We start from the raw sequence: 18,377 nt of genomic DNA on the forward strand, positions 1-18,377 counted from the left end.
ACAATATTGCTAGCCAGAAACTTTAGAGGCCCCCTTACATCCTAATCTTTGCAAGACAATTTAGTACACGTGAGTTCCAGAGATCTTAAATATCTACAGTCAAGAGTTGCCAGAGACAGCTGGTTAGAAGCTTCAATTCCCCAAAGAGCTGTGAACTTGCTAGAAACAACTTATTTCAAACCTGCACAAGTTGGCAGCTGTCCTCATCTGTTAATAAAGGAGTCCACAATACAAGAAGACCATTAAGAGAACAGACCCCAGCTGTAACTGCAATGAGAACAGGCATTGGAAGCAAGCCTAGGAACTGATCCAAGTTCTGACTGTATTTTCATGGTTACTGTTTTATAGACAGGATTGATTTAGAATGATTTAACATGTCATCACTAAAGCATAATCAGGAGATTATTGCTTCTTCCAAACTATGTCTTAGCCTTGAAACTGCATCCCTCCCATCACAAGCATTTTTTTTTTCTTACCTTGAAGCGGGAAGGATTAGCAAGAGTCAAGCAGCACCTCCTACTACAAAAGTTATGGGGAGTAACTGCCAACAGCCTGACACTGCAAGGACCTCAAACTCACCTGTCAGATCATGCTCTGACCCGTCTCCACCTCGCACATCTGCCAATGCTGCCTCTCAAAACCTTGCAGTAGTAGTTGAGTAATTTTAGCCAGTGTCAGCCCCAACTTAGGAGATCAGCTGGTATTCTGTGATAGGAGAGCCACTCTGTCTGTTACTCTGTGCAGACTATTAGTCTCAATAACAAACATGTCACCTGGCAAATGTCTCAGCTGCCTAGAATGCTGCTGAAGTAACTGGAGAAATACCTCATGATCTGGCTGGCAGTGGTAGTGTAGCCTACTAAAGCTTTCAACTTAGGAGATATATAATTTTACTTTGGTGCTAACATAATAACTGAGAACAATACTTCAACTGCTTGACTCATTTTATTTTTATCCCCTCGGCTGCATTTGAGTTTTACAGTGGTTTCTCAGAGATCATTCATTCTTGTAGACCTCTAAGAGGTAACAGACAAGATTGAAACAATCATACATATAAAATTACTTATGTTTACAAATTTTTGGCAATCATAGTAACCCGTTTTTTCCTATTGCCATTGCCCCAATCATTGAAAAAGAGAGTGTACAATAATTTACATCTGAAGTATTTCAAAGTGCTTGGTAGTGATTTTCCAATAATTATTTACAAGTGGCCTATAGACATATGTACAGGTGTTACACAAGTTGTGGCTGGAATATGGCTTTCTATGGAAAGTGCTTTGTATTTGGTCAGTGATGTTACTGACTAACCAACCCAAGGGTTACTGATAAAATTGTAACCACAAACAGCTGAATTGTTGTGGACAGGTATTTACAGAGTTGTTAAACTGTAGAAAATAACTATTTACACAAGTGTTCCATAAATACAGAAAGTATCTTCTTTCTTCCAAGAACGGAGGAAGTCCTTCAGCCACAAACCTGGTTACTATCCCCAAAGAGAGTAAGACACAAGTAAACTGGAAGTGATTGCTGATCCAGTGCTCACGCCATATCATCATCTGTGCTGACTACAGATATCTGTGAAAGAGTAAGTACAAAGTTAGCTACAGTTGCAGTAATAGGACAGAGCAACACAAATCATTGCTAATTCTGCAGGCTAGTGACCACATTCAGCATAGATTACTCCATCCCAGGTATAGACACTAGTTGCCTAGCACAACTTGAACCTTGATTATAGGGTAAAGTTCTCAGTTGATTCAGCCCAAGTAGTTTGTCTGCAAACAGCAGCTTTCAAAAGCAGAGACCTTTCCTAAATCCAACTCAGGCATCATTTGGCAGTCTTTCTACTCCAACTAGAGTCTCAAATATAATAGGTTAATAGGTTTACTTACTGCAGGGTAGGTGTGTCCTACTGAACCACTATGTCTTCCAATATCAATTGTGAGGTCCTCTTCTGTAGTCTTTAGGTAGACTGGATTATCAAAATTCATGCTTTTCATGTTCTTGTGCTGCCAGTTACGCCACATGAAGTAGCCAGCTGCTGCAGCCATCATCAGCAATACTGCAGGGAGATAAAAGAGATTGCAAACATGGAGTACAGTCAGGTCAAGCTCCTAAGAGTGGCTTTGTACCCCACATGGGGTCCAAAAGGCTAGTAAATGCTGTACTCACCTGCAGGAAGAATGATCCAAGCTGCTGATGTTCTTCCAGCTGCAGTTACTTCAGAGGTTGCACCACTAGTGTTGAATCCTGCATGAGAATTTGATGCAGTGAGCTTGCATACTGGCAGGCCAGCAGATTGTCATGTGCAAGCATTTCCCAAACCCAGAAGCTCCTATTTGATTAACTTCTCAGTAGCACACTGCTAGGACAGCCTAACATGCTTCATCCTGTATTAGTTGGAAGGTTTCTTTATTGCTCACTTTCTCTGAGCACTCCTGGGATTTCATGGAACCTACAGGTTCCACACTGTCCTATGAGAACTAAATCTGTTTAACACATGCTCCAGCTGTTAAACTACACAAATGATCTGGCCTGTGTTCCCTATTTGCATGCAAAGGAGAAAACTTCCCAAGTAGGCTAGTTGGTCAGTTTGCATTTAATTTCTCTAAGGTTTAGCAGTGTGAGTTATTGGGACCAGTACCTCCAGGAACTAGTCCAACAGTTGGAGATTTTTCTGTTGTGCTGGTATCTTTAGCCTCAGTGTAAGCCACAGTTGTTCCAGTACCTGAAACTAATTATAGATCAAGAACTAATTATAGATCAGTTAATCCTGAAGTTCTGCAACGGCTTTGCTATGAGAGCCATGGTAGTGAAGGTTCAGCAGATGGCAAAAATGATCATGCAGCTTATTAGCTTCACTGGGTACACTGACATTAACTATTTCACTAGCACACCCTCAGCAGAGAGTTCTTGATGAAAAGAACAAGGCCAGATGGTTAATCAGGAAAGAACTACAGGCATTTGAAGTCACAACAGTTGTAAGCCATTCCACCCCTCACATAAGGTTTTCTTTTTACTATTTTACTTGTTAGGTACAGCCTTTGATACCTATAACAATCTTTTAGAGCAGCCAAGGGAGGCCAGCATCTTTGCACTTAGCACTCCGTGGCAGTCAGAATCAATACGCAATAGTCAGTGGCACCTTGGAGTTTCCAGTTCCACTTCACTGGATAAAGCAACCTTGCTGCATAGTCAGTGCTGACAACAGTAGTACAGCAGAATGTTCATCTGGACCAACAAACTCCGTCAGACAGCAACATTAGCTCATCACCTTTTAAACACTGTGTATTTATATTACAGCCATGTCAGTTTATACCCATTTTACAAGAGGCTGAGTATGTTTCATCCTTGTGCTTGCTGTCTGCAGAAAGCCATGGAAGAACAAGGTCTTGTTGCAAATGATGATGACAAAGAAGCAAAGCACGGACTTTGAACAGCAGCTGCAGACTCTGAGGGTCGTATTAATGCATAAGACCCTCCCTTCCAAGATTAATTGTACCAGATTAATTTTAGCAAAGCTGTCAGCCTATACCACTCTATTTCCTTCCCACAAACAGGTTCAATGCTCTCTTATTCCCTCCCCATTCATCCTGGGAAAGATCAAAGTTGTGTTACAGTACCTGTACATCTCAGACCATCCTCCTGCAAGAAGTACCCAGCAGAACATGCACAGGTGTACTTTGGAGAATGTTCATTAATCTGAGGAGCAGGAAGGCACAGGTAGCTACAGCCTCCATTTGCCATGTTCTCTTCACACCAGTTCCTACCTGTTGGTACAGCAATTAAGGAGTGAACAAGTGCAAGCCTTCATGCTCCAGATGTGTAGTAGAAGTATTTGCTCAGTAATTGTTTTAGAATAATCACTTGTCTCAGCTGGTTATAGATTTATATCTGCTCTGCTCAAGAGAACAATTGCAACTAGACCTCTCAACCCCCATGGGGCTGCCTATGTTAGAAGCTCCAAGCAAAAGTAGAAATGGACAGCTGTACAGAGAAGGGATACCATTTGCCACCATCCAGGCAGGGCAGGCTTCTTACAAGTATACACTGACTTAACTATAACCTGTACTGAAATTACCTGAAGGCTGAACAAGTTCATGATACACAATGATGTCCTGTGCATCATTGAGGTTGTTCACCAGGGTAACCAAGTCGGATCCAGTAAATTTGTTGGCACCATAGACTGCCTCATTCTCTCCGTCAATCCAGTACACACGGTCCTAGAAGACAATGCCATTGCATCCCCATCACCTCCATGATGCTATCACAGCCCCATCATTCCTGCCACATACCAGCAAGAAGAGGATCTCTGACAATGACTATAGGAAGTCATTCTTACCTCAAAAATGGTTAGAGCAAGAGGATGAGGAAGGAACATATGCGACTTCAGCACAATCCTACGATCCTGGCCATTCAAGTCCACACTTGACAGCATGTGTAGTTTAGAATCAAGCCAGTACAGACGGCTTTTTACAAGATCTAGGAGGGGGAAATCACCACATATATTTAGTGTTCACATGGAGGAAACCTCCAAAGCTTGCTGCAAGAATTGAAATGCGCACAGGTTTGAGAATGGTGGTGGTGATGCCCTAGTTTCTTACCAGGACACAGAGGGCTGCTGCAGTGATGCCTATGCGGCCTGTGCCTCAACTATAATACAGAGCAGTTCAGGAAAAGTTACTATTTCAGTATCTGAGAAGTGCTGTTGCCTGTTGCAGTGTCTTCAGGCATACAGAAGCTTCCCTTTCTCAGAAGCTGAAAATAGATTTCTGAAGAATAACCTTGGCTTCTGTAGCAAAAAATTGCTAAAGCTCCAGAATACCTCTGGCACAGAGACAAGTTCAACATACCTAGAGCAATTCCATTAGGCCATTGGATTTCTGTTGTCACAAGCTGCTGTCTGTCAAATCCATTCATTCCTGCTTTCTCAATTTTTGCTGGCTCACCCCAGTCTGACCAGTACATAAAGCTGTGAAGCAGAATTTATGTTGTATGATGTACTATAGTACTGTGTAGTATTACTCTTTATAATAGATCAATTTTTTATTATGACCAATAACTAAGGCTACCTAAGTCAGTTATCACAACATGTGGTTGGTAGGTCTGCTCTTCCAAAAGAACCTGGACAAATACTCACCCAGAGATGGGATCTACAGCAATAGAAGCTGGCTCTCTCAGCTCAGAGAGAAACAAAACCTTTCTTTTTGTGCCATCCAGGCTAGCCACTGAAATGGTCTTTGCAGTTGAGTCAGACCAGTAGATGTTCTTATAAACCCAGTCAACAGCAATTCCTGCAGGGCTGTGTACATTGTTCAGGATTCTGATGTGTGTTCCAACTTTATCACGGGTATCAACAGAGGCACTGGAAGACAAGAATTACTTGCTTTCAACCACTTCTTCCACAGATACTATCCATTGGCACACCTCAGCAAAAACTGCACAAGATTTCAGGTAGAAGACGCATGCGGGACTTTCCACAAAGCGCCTTTTGTACAAATGTAGCAGCAGTCACTAGGAAGTGCAATAGGCAATACACATACACACTGCTAGCTGTAGGAATTTGCAGCAGCTGTACTTCCTCTTTAGGACACCAGGAATCTAGTTTTCACTACCAGAGGCTAGAGAAATAGCTTGGGTAGCACATGGGATGGTTTAGGGAAGTACACTAGGTTCAGAAGCTAAGCCTATTTACCTGAAGATTGCTTTTTGGCTGAAGTCTGCCCAGTAAAGCTTTTGTTCAGCAATATCAGCATCTAGAGCTATAGAGTTTCTTAGCTGCTCTACAAGCTGAATGTATTCTTTTCTCTCAAGGCCAATCTTCCTGATGTCCCGACGGTTGGTGAAAATTAGACTTGGTTCTTTCCCTGTGAAAAGAGTTCAAAGTGTTATCTATACTTCTAGATACTCAGTCACATGCTTGTCTTTTACAAAAAGTGTTAGGAGTCATCATATTTAATATTTTTCCATTCTACACTTGGTAGCAGATGCTGACAGAGGTCTTGGCTGTACCATACCTCATCCTTTTCTCCCTCCACAACTTGATGGGGAGGATCCTCCTGCCCAGGACACAGACACAAGCAGTTTATGTCAGGCAGCTTTAAGAACTGTATCATGGCATCATTCAAAGCGTTAGTACTGATCAGTAACAACAGCTAGTGTAAAAACCACAGTAATATAAACAGTGCATCACTTGCTGACTCATTTTAAAGTGGGGATATGAAAAAGTCTTACATCAATACTCACCAACTGCCTTGCACACCCCAGTAGCAAGATCCATCTGATAGCCACGGCTACATTCACATTTGTAGCCCCCTTTCAGGTTGATACAGATCTGACTACAGATACCGGGGTTCTGACATTCATCAATATCTGTAAAAACAAAAGTTTAATTTATGCTCACCTCCAGTATCACCGGTAGAGTCCATATTAAACTACTAGATACTTGCCTCCACAGGTTCTCCTGTCCAGAAGCTCAAACCCAGCTGGACAGTCACATTCATAGCCAATAATGAGATCTCTGCAGATATGAGAGCATCCACCATTGTTCACCAGACATTCATTGATGTCTAGAAGACAGAATTGGCCACTTCTGAGAAGGCATGCATGTTTAGTCTTATAGACTTAGCCATGGAGCACTTCCCCAGGTACACACCCATGTTCTAACAATGCCTGCCACATCTGAGAAATTGTTCTGGCACATCAATCACATGCAAGAGAATCCCCACAAATTCACATTCACTCATCTACCAGCACCTTCTCTGTGTTACAAGCAGGCAGCAATAAAATTGAGGCTCCTGAAATTTCAGTGTTTCTAATGCATTCAAGTGCCTTCCTGTCTACAGAGAAATCATCCTATCAGCCAGTATGGCTAGGATAAAACTAGCCTATTAACTAGGCTGGCCTCAGTTTGCCACCAAAAAGCACCAATGGGCATTCCAGCTGACATCTGACAACTCAGAACCTATACCCAAGTATATCTAGTAGTCAACATTGTGCAAAGAGTTTATTTACTTACTACATTCCTTGAGGGGCTCATCACTCCAGTCCTTGCAGTCTCTCTGCTGGTTACATACTTTATTGATATCTATGCATTCTCCACTTCTGCATTTGAATTTGCCAGGCCCAGAGCACTGAATAACTGACATAATGAAGATTGTGAGGGTGACTACCAGCTTCAACAGATTCTGCAAAAGACTTTATTCTTGCTCAGTTCCACGCTTACCATTGTTACAATTTGCTTCATCTGTGCCATCCAGACAGTCTCTCACACCATTGCACTGCCTACTCCCATGGATGCAGTTCCCATCTTCACATCTGAACTGGTCTGGTCTGCAGGTCCGAGAAGCTGAGGACACAGCCATTACAGACTTTTACTCCTGAGGTTTATTGAAGCAGAGGAAATAAGAGAGGAGTCAAGCAGTATCTCCTAGAAAAGAACCAAGTGAACTTACGGCAGTTGATTTCATCACTTCCATCCTTACAGTCAGGATCTCCATCACAGCGCCACTTTTTGTGGATACATTCACCTGAGCCACACTGCACCTCACTGGCAGAGCACTTCACAGAAGGTGCAGGCTGGCGGCCACATTGCTCTAGAGACTCATCTGAGTGGTCAGAGCAGTCAGCATCATCATCACACACCCAGCTGAGGGGGATGCAAGTCGAGCTCTTGCACTGGAACTCATGAACTCCACACGTAGGAGGTGCACACTCCAGCTCATCACTACCGTCACTGCAGTCATCTTGACCATTGCAGACAAAGCTCTTGGAAATGCATTGCCCACTGCTGCATGTGAAGTCTGCTGGACTACAAGTCACATTGCCTAGGGTAATGGGAGTAAGAGAGAATAGTACATTATCACAAGCAGGCTGACTTTTGTGTCAAGGTATTTTGTTTGGCAGCTGCTAGCTGACAGAAGATCAGCATCCTGTGCAGGACAATAGGAAAGCCTAAATGACCACCTACAGGACACCTGGACTCCACAGATCATCCTCCTTGCCACTGGCCATTTTAAGTGATAGGCATCAGATTTGAACTACTGAGTGAAAATAACTTTCTGAAATAGCTGGTCTGTCCTGCATTTCAGACTGCACTTCAGAAAACAGGGTCCAACCAAAGGTGAACCAAAGGCATAAGGTAAGAGAATTGCTAACTCAAGAGTACAGACTAAGATTAAGGTAGTCTCATGGTCAGCATGTACTGTAGTTTGAAATTAAAGTGTTTTGTGATGGTCCCCAGGACAGCAGTGTCCCATTTGCCTGGACCAGTGGGGATAATACACCAAGATCTTGCCCGAGTTGATCCCGTGGTTAAGCAAACCCATGCAATTTATGTCAGTACAAATTAGACTGGTTTAAAAGCAATGTAACTAACAGCTCATAGTTTTATCAGCTTTATTAAAAACACTGTCTGTAGATTTACTTGTAGATTAAGGCATTAATTTGCTGAGTAAGATGGCAACTCCAATGACACACAGCAAAAGTCTGGAGATCTGTGTCTCATTAGGTCATCCGGGTAAGGTGGATCTGATAGAAGCCAGCCCTGTGGCTTTGGTTACAGCAAATATGTCCCAGAACACATCAGAAAACTCATACGTATGCAAATTCTTTTGAATAATCCAGGAATCCTGCATTCTAATGCTGCAGTGGCAGCTCTACTTGTGTACCAGCCTGAAGTTCTGCCCCCACCTTGCTACCCAAACACCAGACATCCAGCTTCCCAGATATTTCAGGACTGGCTGTAAAGTAGATCAGCTATGCCCTCAGCTAAAAGTTGCTACTACACTTTAGGAGACAATTAATTTGTTAATGAAAGCAGCAATTTCAGAAACTCTCCAGAGAACAAGTTCTGACAGGTGGCTTGCCAGGTGACTAAGCCTACCAATTGTCACTGCCGAAATTAGCAGGGAAGAAAGATACATTAAAAAGCGGACACTACTGTAGCTCTTAACTTAGTAGGCTATAGGAGTGTTAGAAGAAGTTTAGTTTAAGTGGCTCCAAAATAAAAGGAATGTAGGAAAGATATTGATACTATCAAAAATTTATCTTCCCAGGTGTACTGCCCAGATAGCTCCTTTCCAGACAAGTTAACCTCAAACAGAATTATGCAGCCACCATTTTTCTCCTTACCACAATTCTGTTCATCTTCTTCACTGTCACAGTCTTTTTCACCGTCACACTTCCAGGACACTGGGATACACTGAGTTGACTGAGGACCACAGCTGATTTCATTTACCCGGCATGTTCTCGTATCTATTGAAAGAAAGTTTAAGTTCAACCTAGAGCTACTGATCTTGGGTTTCACATTTGTGCTGAAAACTGAGACTGAAAGGCTTCAGGTCTGGACAAAGTTGCAGTTATTAGGTGCCAACATCTGTGTAAATTGATGAAAAAGGCTATACTATTTTGTAGGGTTAAGCTGAAAAAGATGTTTCCAGTTCCTAAGAAATTAGTATTTTAAGGGTACCTTTGCAGTGATAGCATTGTGATTGCACACCAATTACACTGCAGCAGCTTGAGCTACAACAAGTAGTAGTAGGGAGGAATAATGCCAAAGTGCACTAGGACTTGGGGCTGAAGTATTCCCCATTGTGGATCCTATTCATACACGAAAATTACAGTTCCTGGACCTATACTCCTTGATGATTTATGATACTTCAGACCAGAGTTGCTAATCCTGAGACCTGACAGTCAAGCCTCTGCACTACTGCTTCCCACACCCAAGACACAGTCATATACCCAGTCCCTACATTAGCTCTGGTAGTATTGGGACTGCACTTGCAAAGTAGTTGCCTTGGAGAACAGCAACCACTTGGTAGACAAGCCACAGTGACAGCCAGGCCTGCCACATTCTACTTGCTGCTTCTGACTGTGAATAAAACTCGGTACTTGCTTCTCTTACCAGTACAGTGCAAGAGTGCCCACTCAGTTCTGCATTGTTTAAGCAGTGAAAAGTCTCCTCAAGACCCTGACAAAGTCAAGCACTTAGGATGCTGCTCCCCAAGACAAGTTCGTCCTTGCTTTAGGAGGAGAGCCAGACAGCAAAAAGGCAAGAAGTCAAAATGCACCTCCCTACAGGCTTGGCTACACCACCACGCCAGGTTCACTTACGGCACAGTTCGGAACTCTCATCAGACCCATCCTCACAGTCTGGATCCCCATCACACTGCCATCTGTTAGGCACACATTGACCACTGAGGCACACAAAATCAGATTCGGCACATGTCTTCTTCACTGCAAGGGAGAAAAAGACAGTTGTTTAGGAACCAGAGCTTAGCTTATTTATTGCTAATCAGCTTTGTTGCCCTATAAAGTTATTTGATATCCTTGGTTCCTGGGTGCCTGGTGCTCCTCACCAATCTAGTAAACAGTGCTGTTGAGCACTTCCTACAGTTATTCCATGCATAGAGAAACATTTATATTCATCTAATCAGGCACTAAAGGACCAATATTGCTAAGGAGACTAATCAGGTTAGTCTATATTTGTGCCGCTTTGAACAGATGAATTAAAATAAGGTCTGTTGATATTAATATTTAGGTTTTGAATTCTGAGTTTATAGCTGAGGCACTTGATTTGCCATTACAGAAGCATGGTACTATGTAACCCCAGGGTAATAGTTTAGGTCTGCTTGAGGAGACTGGCAGTTCTACCACACTAGTGATGGATATAGAGTATGCTTTGCCTGGTCTCCAAGTAAATCTAGTCATCTATCTTGGCTTGTATGTCTGCTTAAAGCAAGGGTTGGCAGCCAAAGCTAGACTTAATGTTTATAGGAGACACAGCAGAATCACTTTCATATATAAAACAAGGCTTTTAACCATGGCATAGCCAACAGCAGAGTGCTAATAGCAAACATTTCCTATTATGTATTCAAGAAATAACTGATAATAGGCTTATATTCTGTTCCTGTCAGTCATCACTCTCACAAGGGAAGAATTTGGTCACAAGCTTAGTCTCAGTTGCCAATTTCAGGAGAGTTAGATAACACTCAGGAAAATTTAATTGCTTCAGATGGATACAAGGAATCAAAAGCAGTTATTCTAAGGAATTTGTCTTTGTATTCCAACTGCCAGAAGTGCTGGATAGGATAAGCATCTCTCCAGCTATCCACTTTTAAGTCCCCACTTCCAACAAGCAAGTACTACTACAGAGGTATTATTTTGATTACTTACCACAAGCACTCTCATCACTGCCATCTGAACAGTCTTCATCCCCATCACATTTCCAGATTTGAGGAATACAGCGTCCATTACCACATGCAAATTGGGATTCTTCACATTTTGTTCTCGCACCTTCAATGCAAAAAGGAACCTAAGCCTTGATACTCTTAAGCTATATCTTCTCACTCTCCCCACTGATCAAGAAGCTACCCAGCCTAATAAAGAGCATCATACAAACATGAAACCAGATCTGAGCTCCAAATCTTTGCAATCACCCTATTCAATCATGAAAGTAGAGCCAAAAGCTTTCTTTCACAGTACAAGTGCAGAGTTTAAGCACCATAACCATCCACCTGCCAAACAGCAGCAGCCTCAGTGTTACTCTTATTCAATTTTCCTCTTCAAGACAGGATCAAGCCTGCAAAAATGTGTGCCCACAATTACTTCTGCTATCTTGCCCCTAGCATCACATTCTCAAAACTCTTCAAACTTTAAGCAAACTGGGTTTAAATATGATTAATGTCAAGCTGGATTAGCATTCCAGTGCTCTGCTTCTAACACATTACAGCAGAATCCTAGACATCTGTAAAGGAAGCTTAGGTAACTGCTTTGTAGCTGAGCAAGTTTTCATGCTGTAGATGTTACTCCTCAAACAGTGGCATCCCTTTGGGTGCCATGTCTCTATAGTCCTTGGTATACACCAAAAGAAGTGTGAAGCCAAAAGAGCAAAGTAATTTATCACTTTCTTCTGGAATCAAGTCCATTGTCTCACAACTGTAAGTCTTGATTTGTTAGTACGCTTGAGTAAGGTACGGCTTTCTCTAAGATCCTTAGAGTACATTTTCCAGAGTATCTTCAGCTCTACAACTGTATGACCCCATCCTCCAAGGGAACGTGCTTTGTCTTGGAAGCCCTGTTATAACTGTCACTAAAAGAAGCAGCCTGCATCCTCAGCATCTAAGCCTGAGCTGTTCCACTTAATGCACACAGGCAAGTGTGTAAGACTGTGCATCAGTATTGGCTGCACAGGCCTACAGCACAATGCAAGACTCCTGATCCTTCTTGGTTTATTGCATCATTGGCTTTGTCCTGGCATTTCAAAGCTCAAAAGGCATCGAATTTTAGTAAGTATCTGCTATTTTGTATCCTCTCTGTATGACACGCAAAATGCAAGACAGTTTCCAAGCAGAAGGAAGGTACTCAGCTATTTTACATAATATGGGCTATAGCCATCACACATGAGGTACTCACAAATGCTGGACAGTGAAAGCAAGAACAACATGAGCACTTCTATCTGCTGAATGTCTCATGTAAATCCATGATCAAAGACGTGAAACAGAATCTTACTGAGTTCGGCTAATGTTTTAGTAGCCTTAATGGAGGAGTAAAGCAGTAACCTACTTGCTAGAACAAAGTCAAAAACTTTTTTTCATGGGAACTGTGTTCAGAAAGTACCAAAAATCAGAACATCAGCTCTCATGTATACTGTTCCATTCCATTTCCTTTTCTGGTTGAGAATTACACCAGCATGTGCTTTCTAATAGCATGGTTTTGTAAAGCTACTACTACTACCTGGTCATGAGCTGTCAATTAGCTCACCTTGTGCTAGAAAGCACACCCCAGTCACCTAAGACTGGGACTAGCTGCCACAATTAGAAGCTTGTTGTAAGCCTGATAACTTGCTGTCTAAAAAATGGTTAGAGATGTAAACCCTGGTGACATATTTCATGTTTTATAAAATATGTAATTCCTGCTAGTTTTGGGACTTCCTCATTCAGGCATTCAGAGTGAGAATAGCCAACCTTTCCCAAAATAGCATACAGAGAGGTCCCACTAAGGAGATCCCAAAATAACTCCACGGTCCTTAGTTACTCCATTTCAAGCTAGAATAACCAGAATAGGCTTGCTAAGGCTGCCTAGTACATTGTGACTTACAAGCACAACACCATTTTGACCAAATGCTACAGGGAAGCTATGCACAAGGCTAACAGAAACCATACCTGAGCTTGGAGTAACAGCTATAACTTTACAACTACAATCCTAACAACAAGCCATTCCAAGAAGGTATCATTGCTTCTGCGGCTGATACCAAGTGAAATGTCAGAGCAACTACTTTTAGCCCACAAACTAGTAAAAAAATCGACAAGGCCTAACACCCGCACAGGTGCTCAAAGGGGAAGGTCAACATCTGCTACTGCTCCTGAAGATGTCTGTCAGATTCTAACAGCCACTTGAAATGAGCTCCAGTTAAGATGGTTAGTTACAGCCAGTAACTCTGATCCCCTGTCTTACACCAAGCACCGTTCTACAGTGCCAGGTAACCATTTAGTTAGATACTACCAGTCTAATCCATTGCTATTTGAAGCAATGGACTAATACCTCAGTTGCAGCTTCAGTCACTAGACACCTAAAGATTTTTGGATGAGCACCAATTAGCCACTAATTTAAAGTGTCTCTTTATGTGCTCTTCATACAACAGAAGCACCTTCACATATTGTATTTTCCTTAGAATATAGCTTAGGCTGAAAAATGTCAAGAACCAGTCAGACCCCGTTTTTTACTGTTCCCCAGGTAAATTCTTCATAGAAGTTGGCTCATAAGTAGCAATGGGTGTAGGGTGAAGGTGCACAGTTACACTGACTACCCAAGTTAAATTACCTTTCTCCATATCTCTGCTATCACTGTTAGTCTCAGCCCCTTAAGCAAGTTGCCAGATTACTTGTCTGGGCAGCTTCAAACATGTGACACTTGTGTACTGTCATCTGACACCAAGTCCCAGAAAAGCTTCCAACCGTGATTGGGAAACCTTTCGAAAGCTCATATAGGAACTAGCTTTGGCTTTTCCCAGACCCCAGCAATTGGAACTACTAGTAGAAGAGAGCTAATGGGACCACTGACTCAATTGAAAGAACAATCAGAATAACGTGGTTAGCTAGCCTACTAATTACCCTCCACTGCGTATCTCTTGTCATGATTTCTGAGCACAATGCAGCAGCAGTTTCAGTGCCAGCCAGCTTGGTCCTTCATTCTACAGTTCTTTAACCATATCTGTTGCAGATCAGGCATGGGAACAACCTACAATGCTGGGAGAGGAGAGGTGACTAGGCAGACGTTTCTCCTCTCTCTCTTTGTATGAGGACTGGATACAATAACATGCTGGGAGGGCTACCCGATTCCAGTGTCTGAATTACTGCACACTGTTACAGAAAACACAGCCAGTGCCAGACACTTTAGGCCTACATTAGGTGAACAGTCAGGAGATTTAAGACCATATGACAATGCAGACCTAAACTGCCCACCTCCCACCTGGGAGACAAGGCTGGAGCTCAGCTCCTCAAGGAAGAAAGGAGTCAGCCAAATGATTATTACTTGCAGTTAAGAGTAAAATATCTTTAAACGACCACCCAGCTGGCTCGGTGTGCAGGACCTCTGCCAATAGCGGCAACAGCTTCTACGGCGGGAGGCAGCCCGAGCAGGCCACGAGCAGCGCCACTGGCGAGCGCCCAGCGCCGGCAGGACTCAGCCTTGCCACCAGGTGGAGATCCCTCACGGTGGTTACCCTAAACCAGAGCCGAGCCAACACCGCCGGGTAACACAAAGCCTAAGTTGCATCGCAGTTTGACAGCACCTTTAGCGCCGCGAGCTTCCCGTGCGCTCCTCTTTCCCTCTCCACAGCAGAGCCCCAGTGCTCCCCGACCCTCTGGCGCCAGCCCCAGCCCCTCAGCTCCCCCCTCAGCAGCGATCAGGAAGCAGGGCCCGTCCCGCAGCAGCGCGTGGCTCCCGGGGCTCGGTCCCCCCTCACGGCTCCCGCCGCCCGGGGCCCCGGGGGGAAGGCGGCGCCTCGCCCGGCTCGGGGGCGGCGGGGCCGGCGCGGCGGCAGCGCCCCCCGCTCCCCCCGGGGCGGCGGGCGGGCAGCCCGAAAGAGCGGGAGAAAATAAGGAGGGCGAGGCGAAAGGAACCGGCGGTGGGGGACGAAATCGCCGCGGGGGGCAGCGGCGGGAGCTGCCCCGGCGGTGCGCGCCCCAGCCCGCTCCCCCAGCCCCGTACTCACCGTCGGCGGCGGCGCGCAGGCAGCCGAGGGCGAGCAGCAGCAGCAGCGCCCAGCAGCGCGGGAGCGCCCGCCGCCCCACGCCGCGGCTGTCGGCCAGGGCGCTCGGGTCTCCGTGCTGCCGGTCCAGCCGCATCGCCGCGCCGGGGACAGGGTGCACGGGCAGGCAAGCGCTGCGGGCAGAGAGCCGAGGAGCAGAGGCGGCAGCCGGAGACATGCACGGGGGGAGGCCGTCCCCGCGGCGCTCTTATAGCAGCGCCCGGCCGCCCGGCGTGCCCGCTGGTGACTCACGGCGCTGCGCCGGGCCCCGGTTGGCTCGCCAGCACCGCCCGCCCCCGCTACCTCCTCCGCGGCACCTGCGGCCGCCGCGACGCGCCCGCACACCGCTCGGCGCGGCTCGGCGGGGCTCGGGCGGCGCGGTGAGTGGCGCTGCGGCGGCGCGGAGCGGTGCGGTGCTGTGCTGTGCTGCGGGCAGAGCCCCCCCGCCCGGCCCTCCTTCCGCAGGGCGGGGACGGGCACGGCGCGACCCTGCTGCCAGACCCCGCACCGGGGCGGCGGAGCGCGGCAATCCCGGCGGGAGCGGGTCGGGAGGCGCGGCGGCGGCTTTGGCTTTGTTTCCCCTGCGTGTCCCCAGCGCCGCTGCCGCCGGCCGCGGGAGCGGGGTGCGGCTCCCCGGTCCGGGCGTGCCGAAACCCGCGCCGCGCTCCGGCTGCCGCCGAAGAAGCGGTGCTGCCACGCAGTGCCCACAGCCCGTGCGCACATGCTCGCTTGTTTGTGCGGTTTTCCCTCCCTCTGTAGCGGAGCCTGATTTTAAAACGAGGAAGGCGCGGCTCTAGAGAAAGAAAAGCACTTCTGCGTAATCCCATTGTAGTTAATTAGTAATTTTACAAAACAATATGTCAAAGTCGTGTATTTACAAGCTTAACCTTGTATTTAAGGAGGCGAATTGGTAGTTTTATACCACGTTTATAGCGTTTTATACATTCAATCCTGTCTCGGTGAATTATAGATAGAAAAGACGGGCTGGTAAAATGCAAAGTTGCGTTTGTACACAGCACTCTTAGATTAGAAACTCTGCTTTTTTTAAAAAAAGTATTTTTATATACTTGCTAGTTAATGATGGTATTGTGTGCTGTGCTTTTAATACTGTTGTGCAAATATAAACCTTAGCAAGCAGCTCCATCAAAAATGATGAAGAAGCTGGTTGCTGTTTCTTCCCTTGGAAATGAAGTCTTCATTTATTAGCCTAATACTATAAGTCTTTTCCAGCAACATGAATGATCCCTCCAGTGAAGCGAGTATCTTTGATTTTCCATGTTTCCTCACTGTCATAACATGTTTCTTTGTATGTTATTTGCAGAGTGAAGCTCTTTTTGATTCACACCCAGTTGTATCATGACTACACTAAAGCCATACTACTGCATGAATAACTTTGGAGTGGATTATCTCTTGCAGTTCGTTGTACACACCATCAAAATGGGCAAATAGTTGATGTATCACAGACTTGTTTAGAAAGTCAAGATTTGATTTTGTGTAACTGAAATACATCTGGGGATTATATTTTTCATACGTATGTAAGTATGAAGAGAGCAGTTTCTAGTATTTGCCTTCCTACAGCTCTTCCATCTTATGGCTTCAGGGGCAAAGACTGTTTTCCCAGCCTGCCTGGTATGTGGCATTAGGTGCTACAGCCTTGTTCTTGCAAGTACATGCTGCTTCAAGCAAGAAAAACCTATTGTGTACACAGGGGTTGACTGGGGTCCTCAAGAACGTGGCGTAGTATAAGTAGTATGTTAGAAACATAATTCTTCTTGCAGATCTTCAGTAGAACATACTGCCTTCAGAGCTCACTGCTCCATGGTCTGCTGTGCTTTGAGATGAACAGCATGTTCATAAATGTCCTGCTGTCTTTACAGAAATGTTTTACAAGACATATCCTGAGTGCAGCAATACATAAGAAGACTCCAGTCATGCAGAAATACAGTACTGGACAGACCTTGGTGTATCCTGGTAGCTGATGGCCTTCTTTGTTTGTCTGTGGAAGATACAGGTTTACTGGAGAGAGAAACATTATTCATTGTGCCCTGCATTATGGCTGCTCCATGAGCATCTGCACCTGGCTTTGTGATGGGTGTCCAACTTTCTATCTGGCATGTACCTAGCTCGTTGTATACCCCAGGGTTTGGATTCCAAAGCAGAACTTAGTATAAAGTAATGTTTACAATTTCAGCTATATTAAAGTGCTTGAGTAAGTTAGTGCATGTATCTTGTAATCCACAGGTTTTGGTGGAATCTCCATAAATGGATCTCAGACAGAAAGGTTTTCTCCATCCGTAGCAGTATCCTTACAGGAACTCTGTTCGAGAAAGGGGCAGGAATCCTACTGGATGCTATGAGATGGTCTGCAGGATGGGAGCCAACTGCACTGAGGTTTCATGCCTTTGCAACAGCTATAGTCTTTCAAAGGCTTGCTTCATGTGGGAATGGAAAGGTATCTGGGGGTCTGCAGTGTGTATAATGAATAGAAAGTCACTTGTTCATGCAAGGATACAATCCAGAATATATCCGTACAGGAGAATAGAATAAAATTGTGGGTTTCTGTCAGTTGAAAATATGCACATAGGGGAGTAGCAGCAGGAAAGCACCCAGGATGGTCTAAGATTTAGAAAGGATGATGAATATCCTAGGGGAATGTGAGCTGGCTCTTGTAATTAAAACTCTTTTATTCATTTAGTCAGGGAAAACACATTAACATTTGCTTTGTTTCTGTTAGTGACCTGCAGTCTGTTTTTTGTGATGCATCTTTGAGTTAAACTTCTTCAGTTTTGGGGAAGTCAGGAAGCTGCAGAGAGCAGGTAGATAGGAAAGTGTGCAGCCTCAGTATAGAGAGTGAGGTGTGAAGGGAAACCTGGCATTGACACCTCAGTTAAGCAAGTATTAAATATTATGCATAATTGTTTTATTACTGCTAATTGCTTTTAGCGAAGTCTCCAAGTCTCCACCCTGTTTTCTGGCTGTAACTGGTGAATATTCTTGAATATGTGATGTTTTCTTGAAAAGGCTGGAAAGTACTCCCAAGAAGATAAGCAAACCACTTAGGCATTGCCTTCATCTTAAAATATGACGCAACAAGAAAAGGCATGATATTACCTTTCCTTTGGGAATTGTG

General features: G+C 44.7%; 1 protein-coding gene across 2 annotated transcripts; it reads right to left on the bottom strand.

Moving 5' to 3' along the window:
* Positions 1-926: 926 nt before the first annotated feature.
* Positions 927-15,526, bottom strand: VLDLR (very low density lipoprotein receptor). Of its 2 annotated transcripts, XM_056514903.1 has the most exons (19): positions 15,212-15,513; positions 11,173-11,292; positions 10,111-10,233; positions 9,130-9,252; positions 7,452-7,823; positions 7,223-7,345; positions 7,016-7,138; positions 6,447-6,566; positions 6,244-6,369; positions 5,693-5,864; positions 5,138-5,362; positions 4,851-4,969; positions 4,340-4,479; positions 4,079-4,220; positions 3,621-3,767; positions 2,642-2,731; positions 2,170-2,247; positions 1,890-2,059; positions 927-1,575 (listed from the first exon to the last, which is right to left on the bottom strand). In XM_056514903.1, the coding sequence occupies exons 1-19, from the start codon at positions 15,423-15,425 to the stop codon at positions 1,540-1,542; spliced, it is 2,763 nt and encodes a 920-aa protein (XP_056370878.1). In that variant the 5' UTR covers positions 15,426-15,513; the 3' UTR covers positions 927-1,539. The 2 variants fall into 2 exon arrangements, with proteins under 2 accessions (XP_056370878.1, XP_056370879.1); XM_056514904.1 differs by lacking the exon at positions 2,642-2,731 and having other exon boundaries at positions 15,212-15,526.
* Positions 15,527-18,377: the final 2,851 nt, after the last annotated feature.

This window comes from Oenanthe melanoleuca, chromosome Z (genome assembly GCF_029582105.1).
Source record: "Oenanthe melanoleuca isolate GR-GAL-2019-014 chromosome Z, OMel1.0, whole genome shotgun sequence".
NCBI lineage: Eukaryota > Metazoa > Chordata > Aves > Passeriformes > Muscicapidae > Oenanthe > Oenanthe melanoleuca.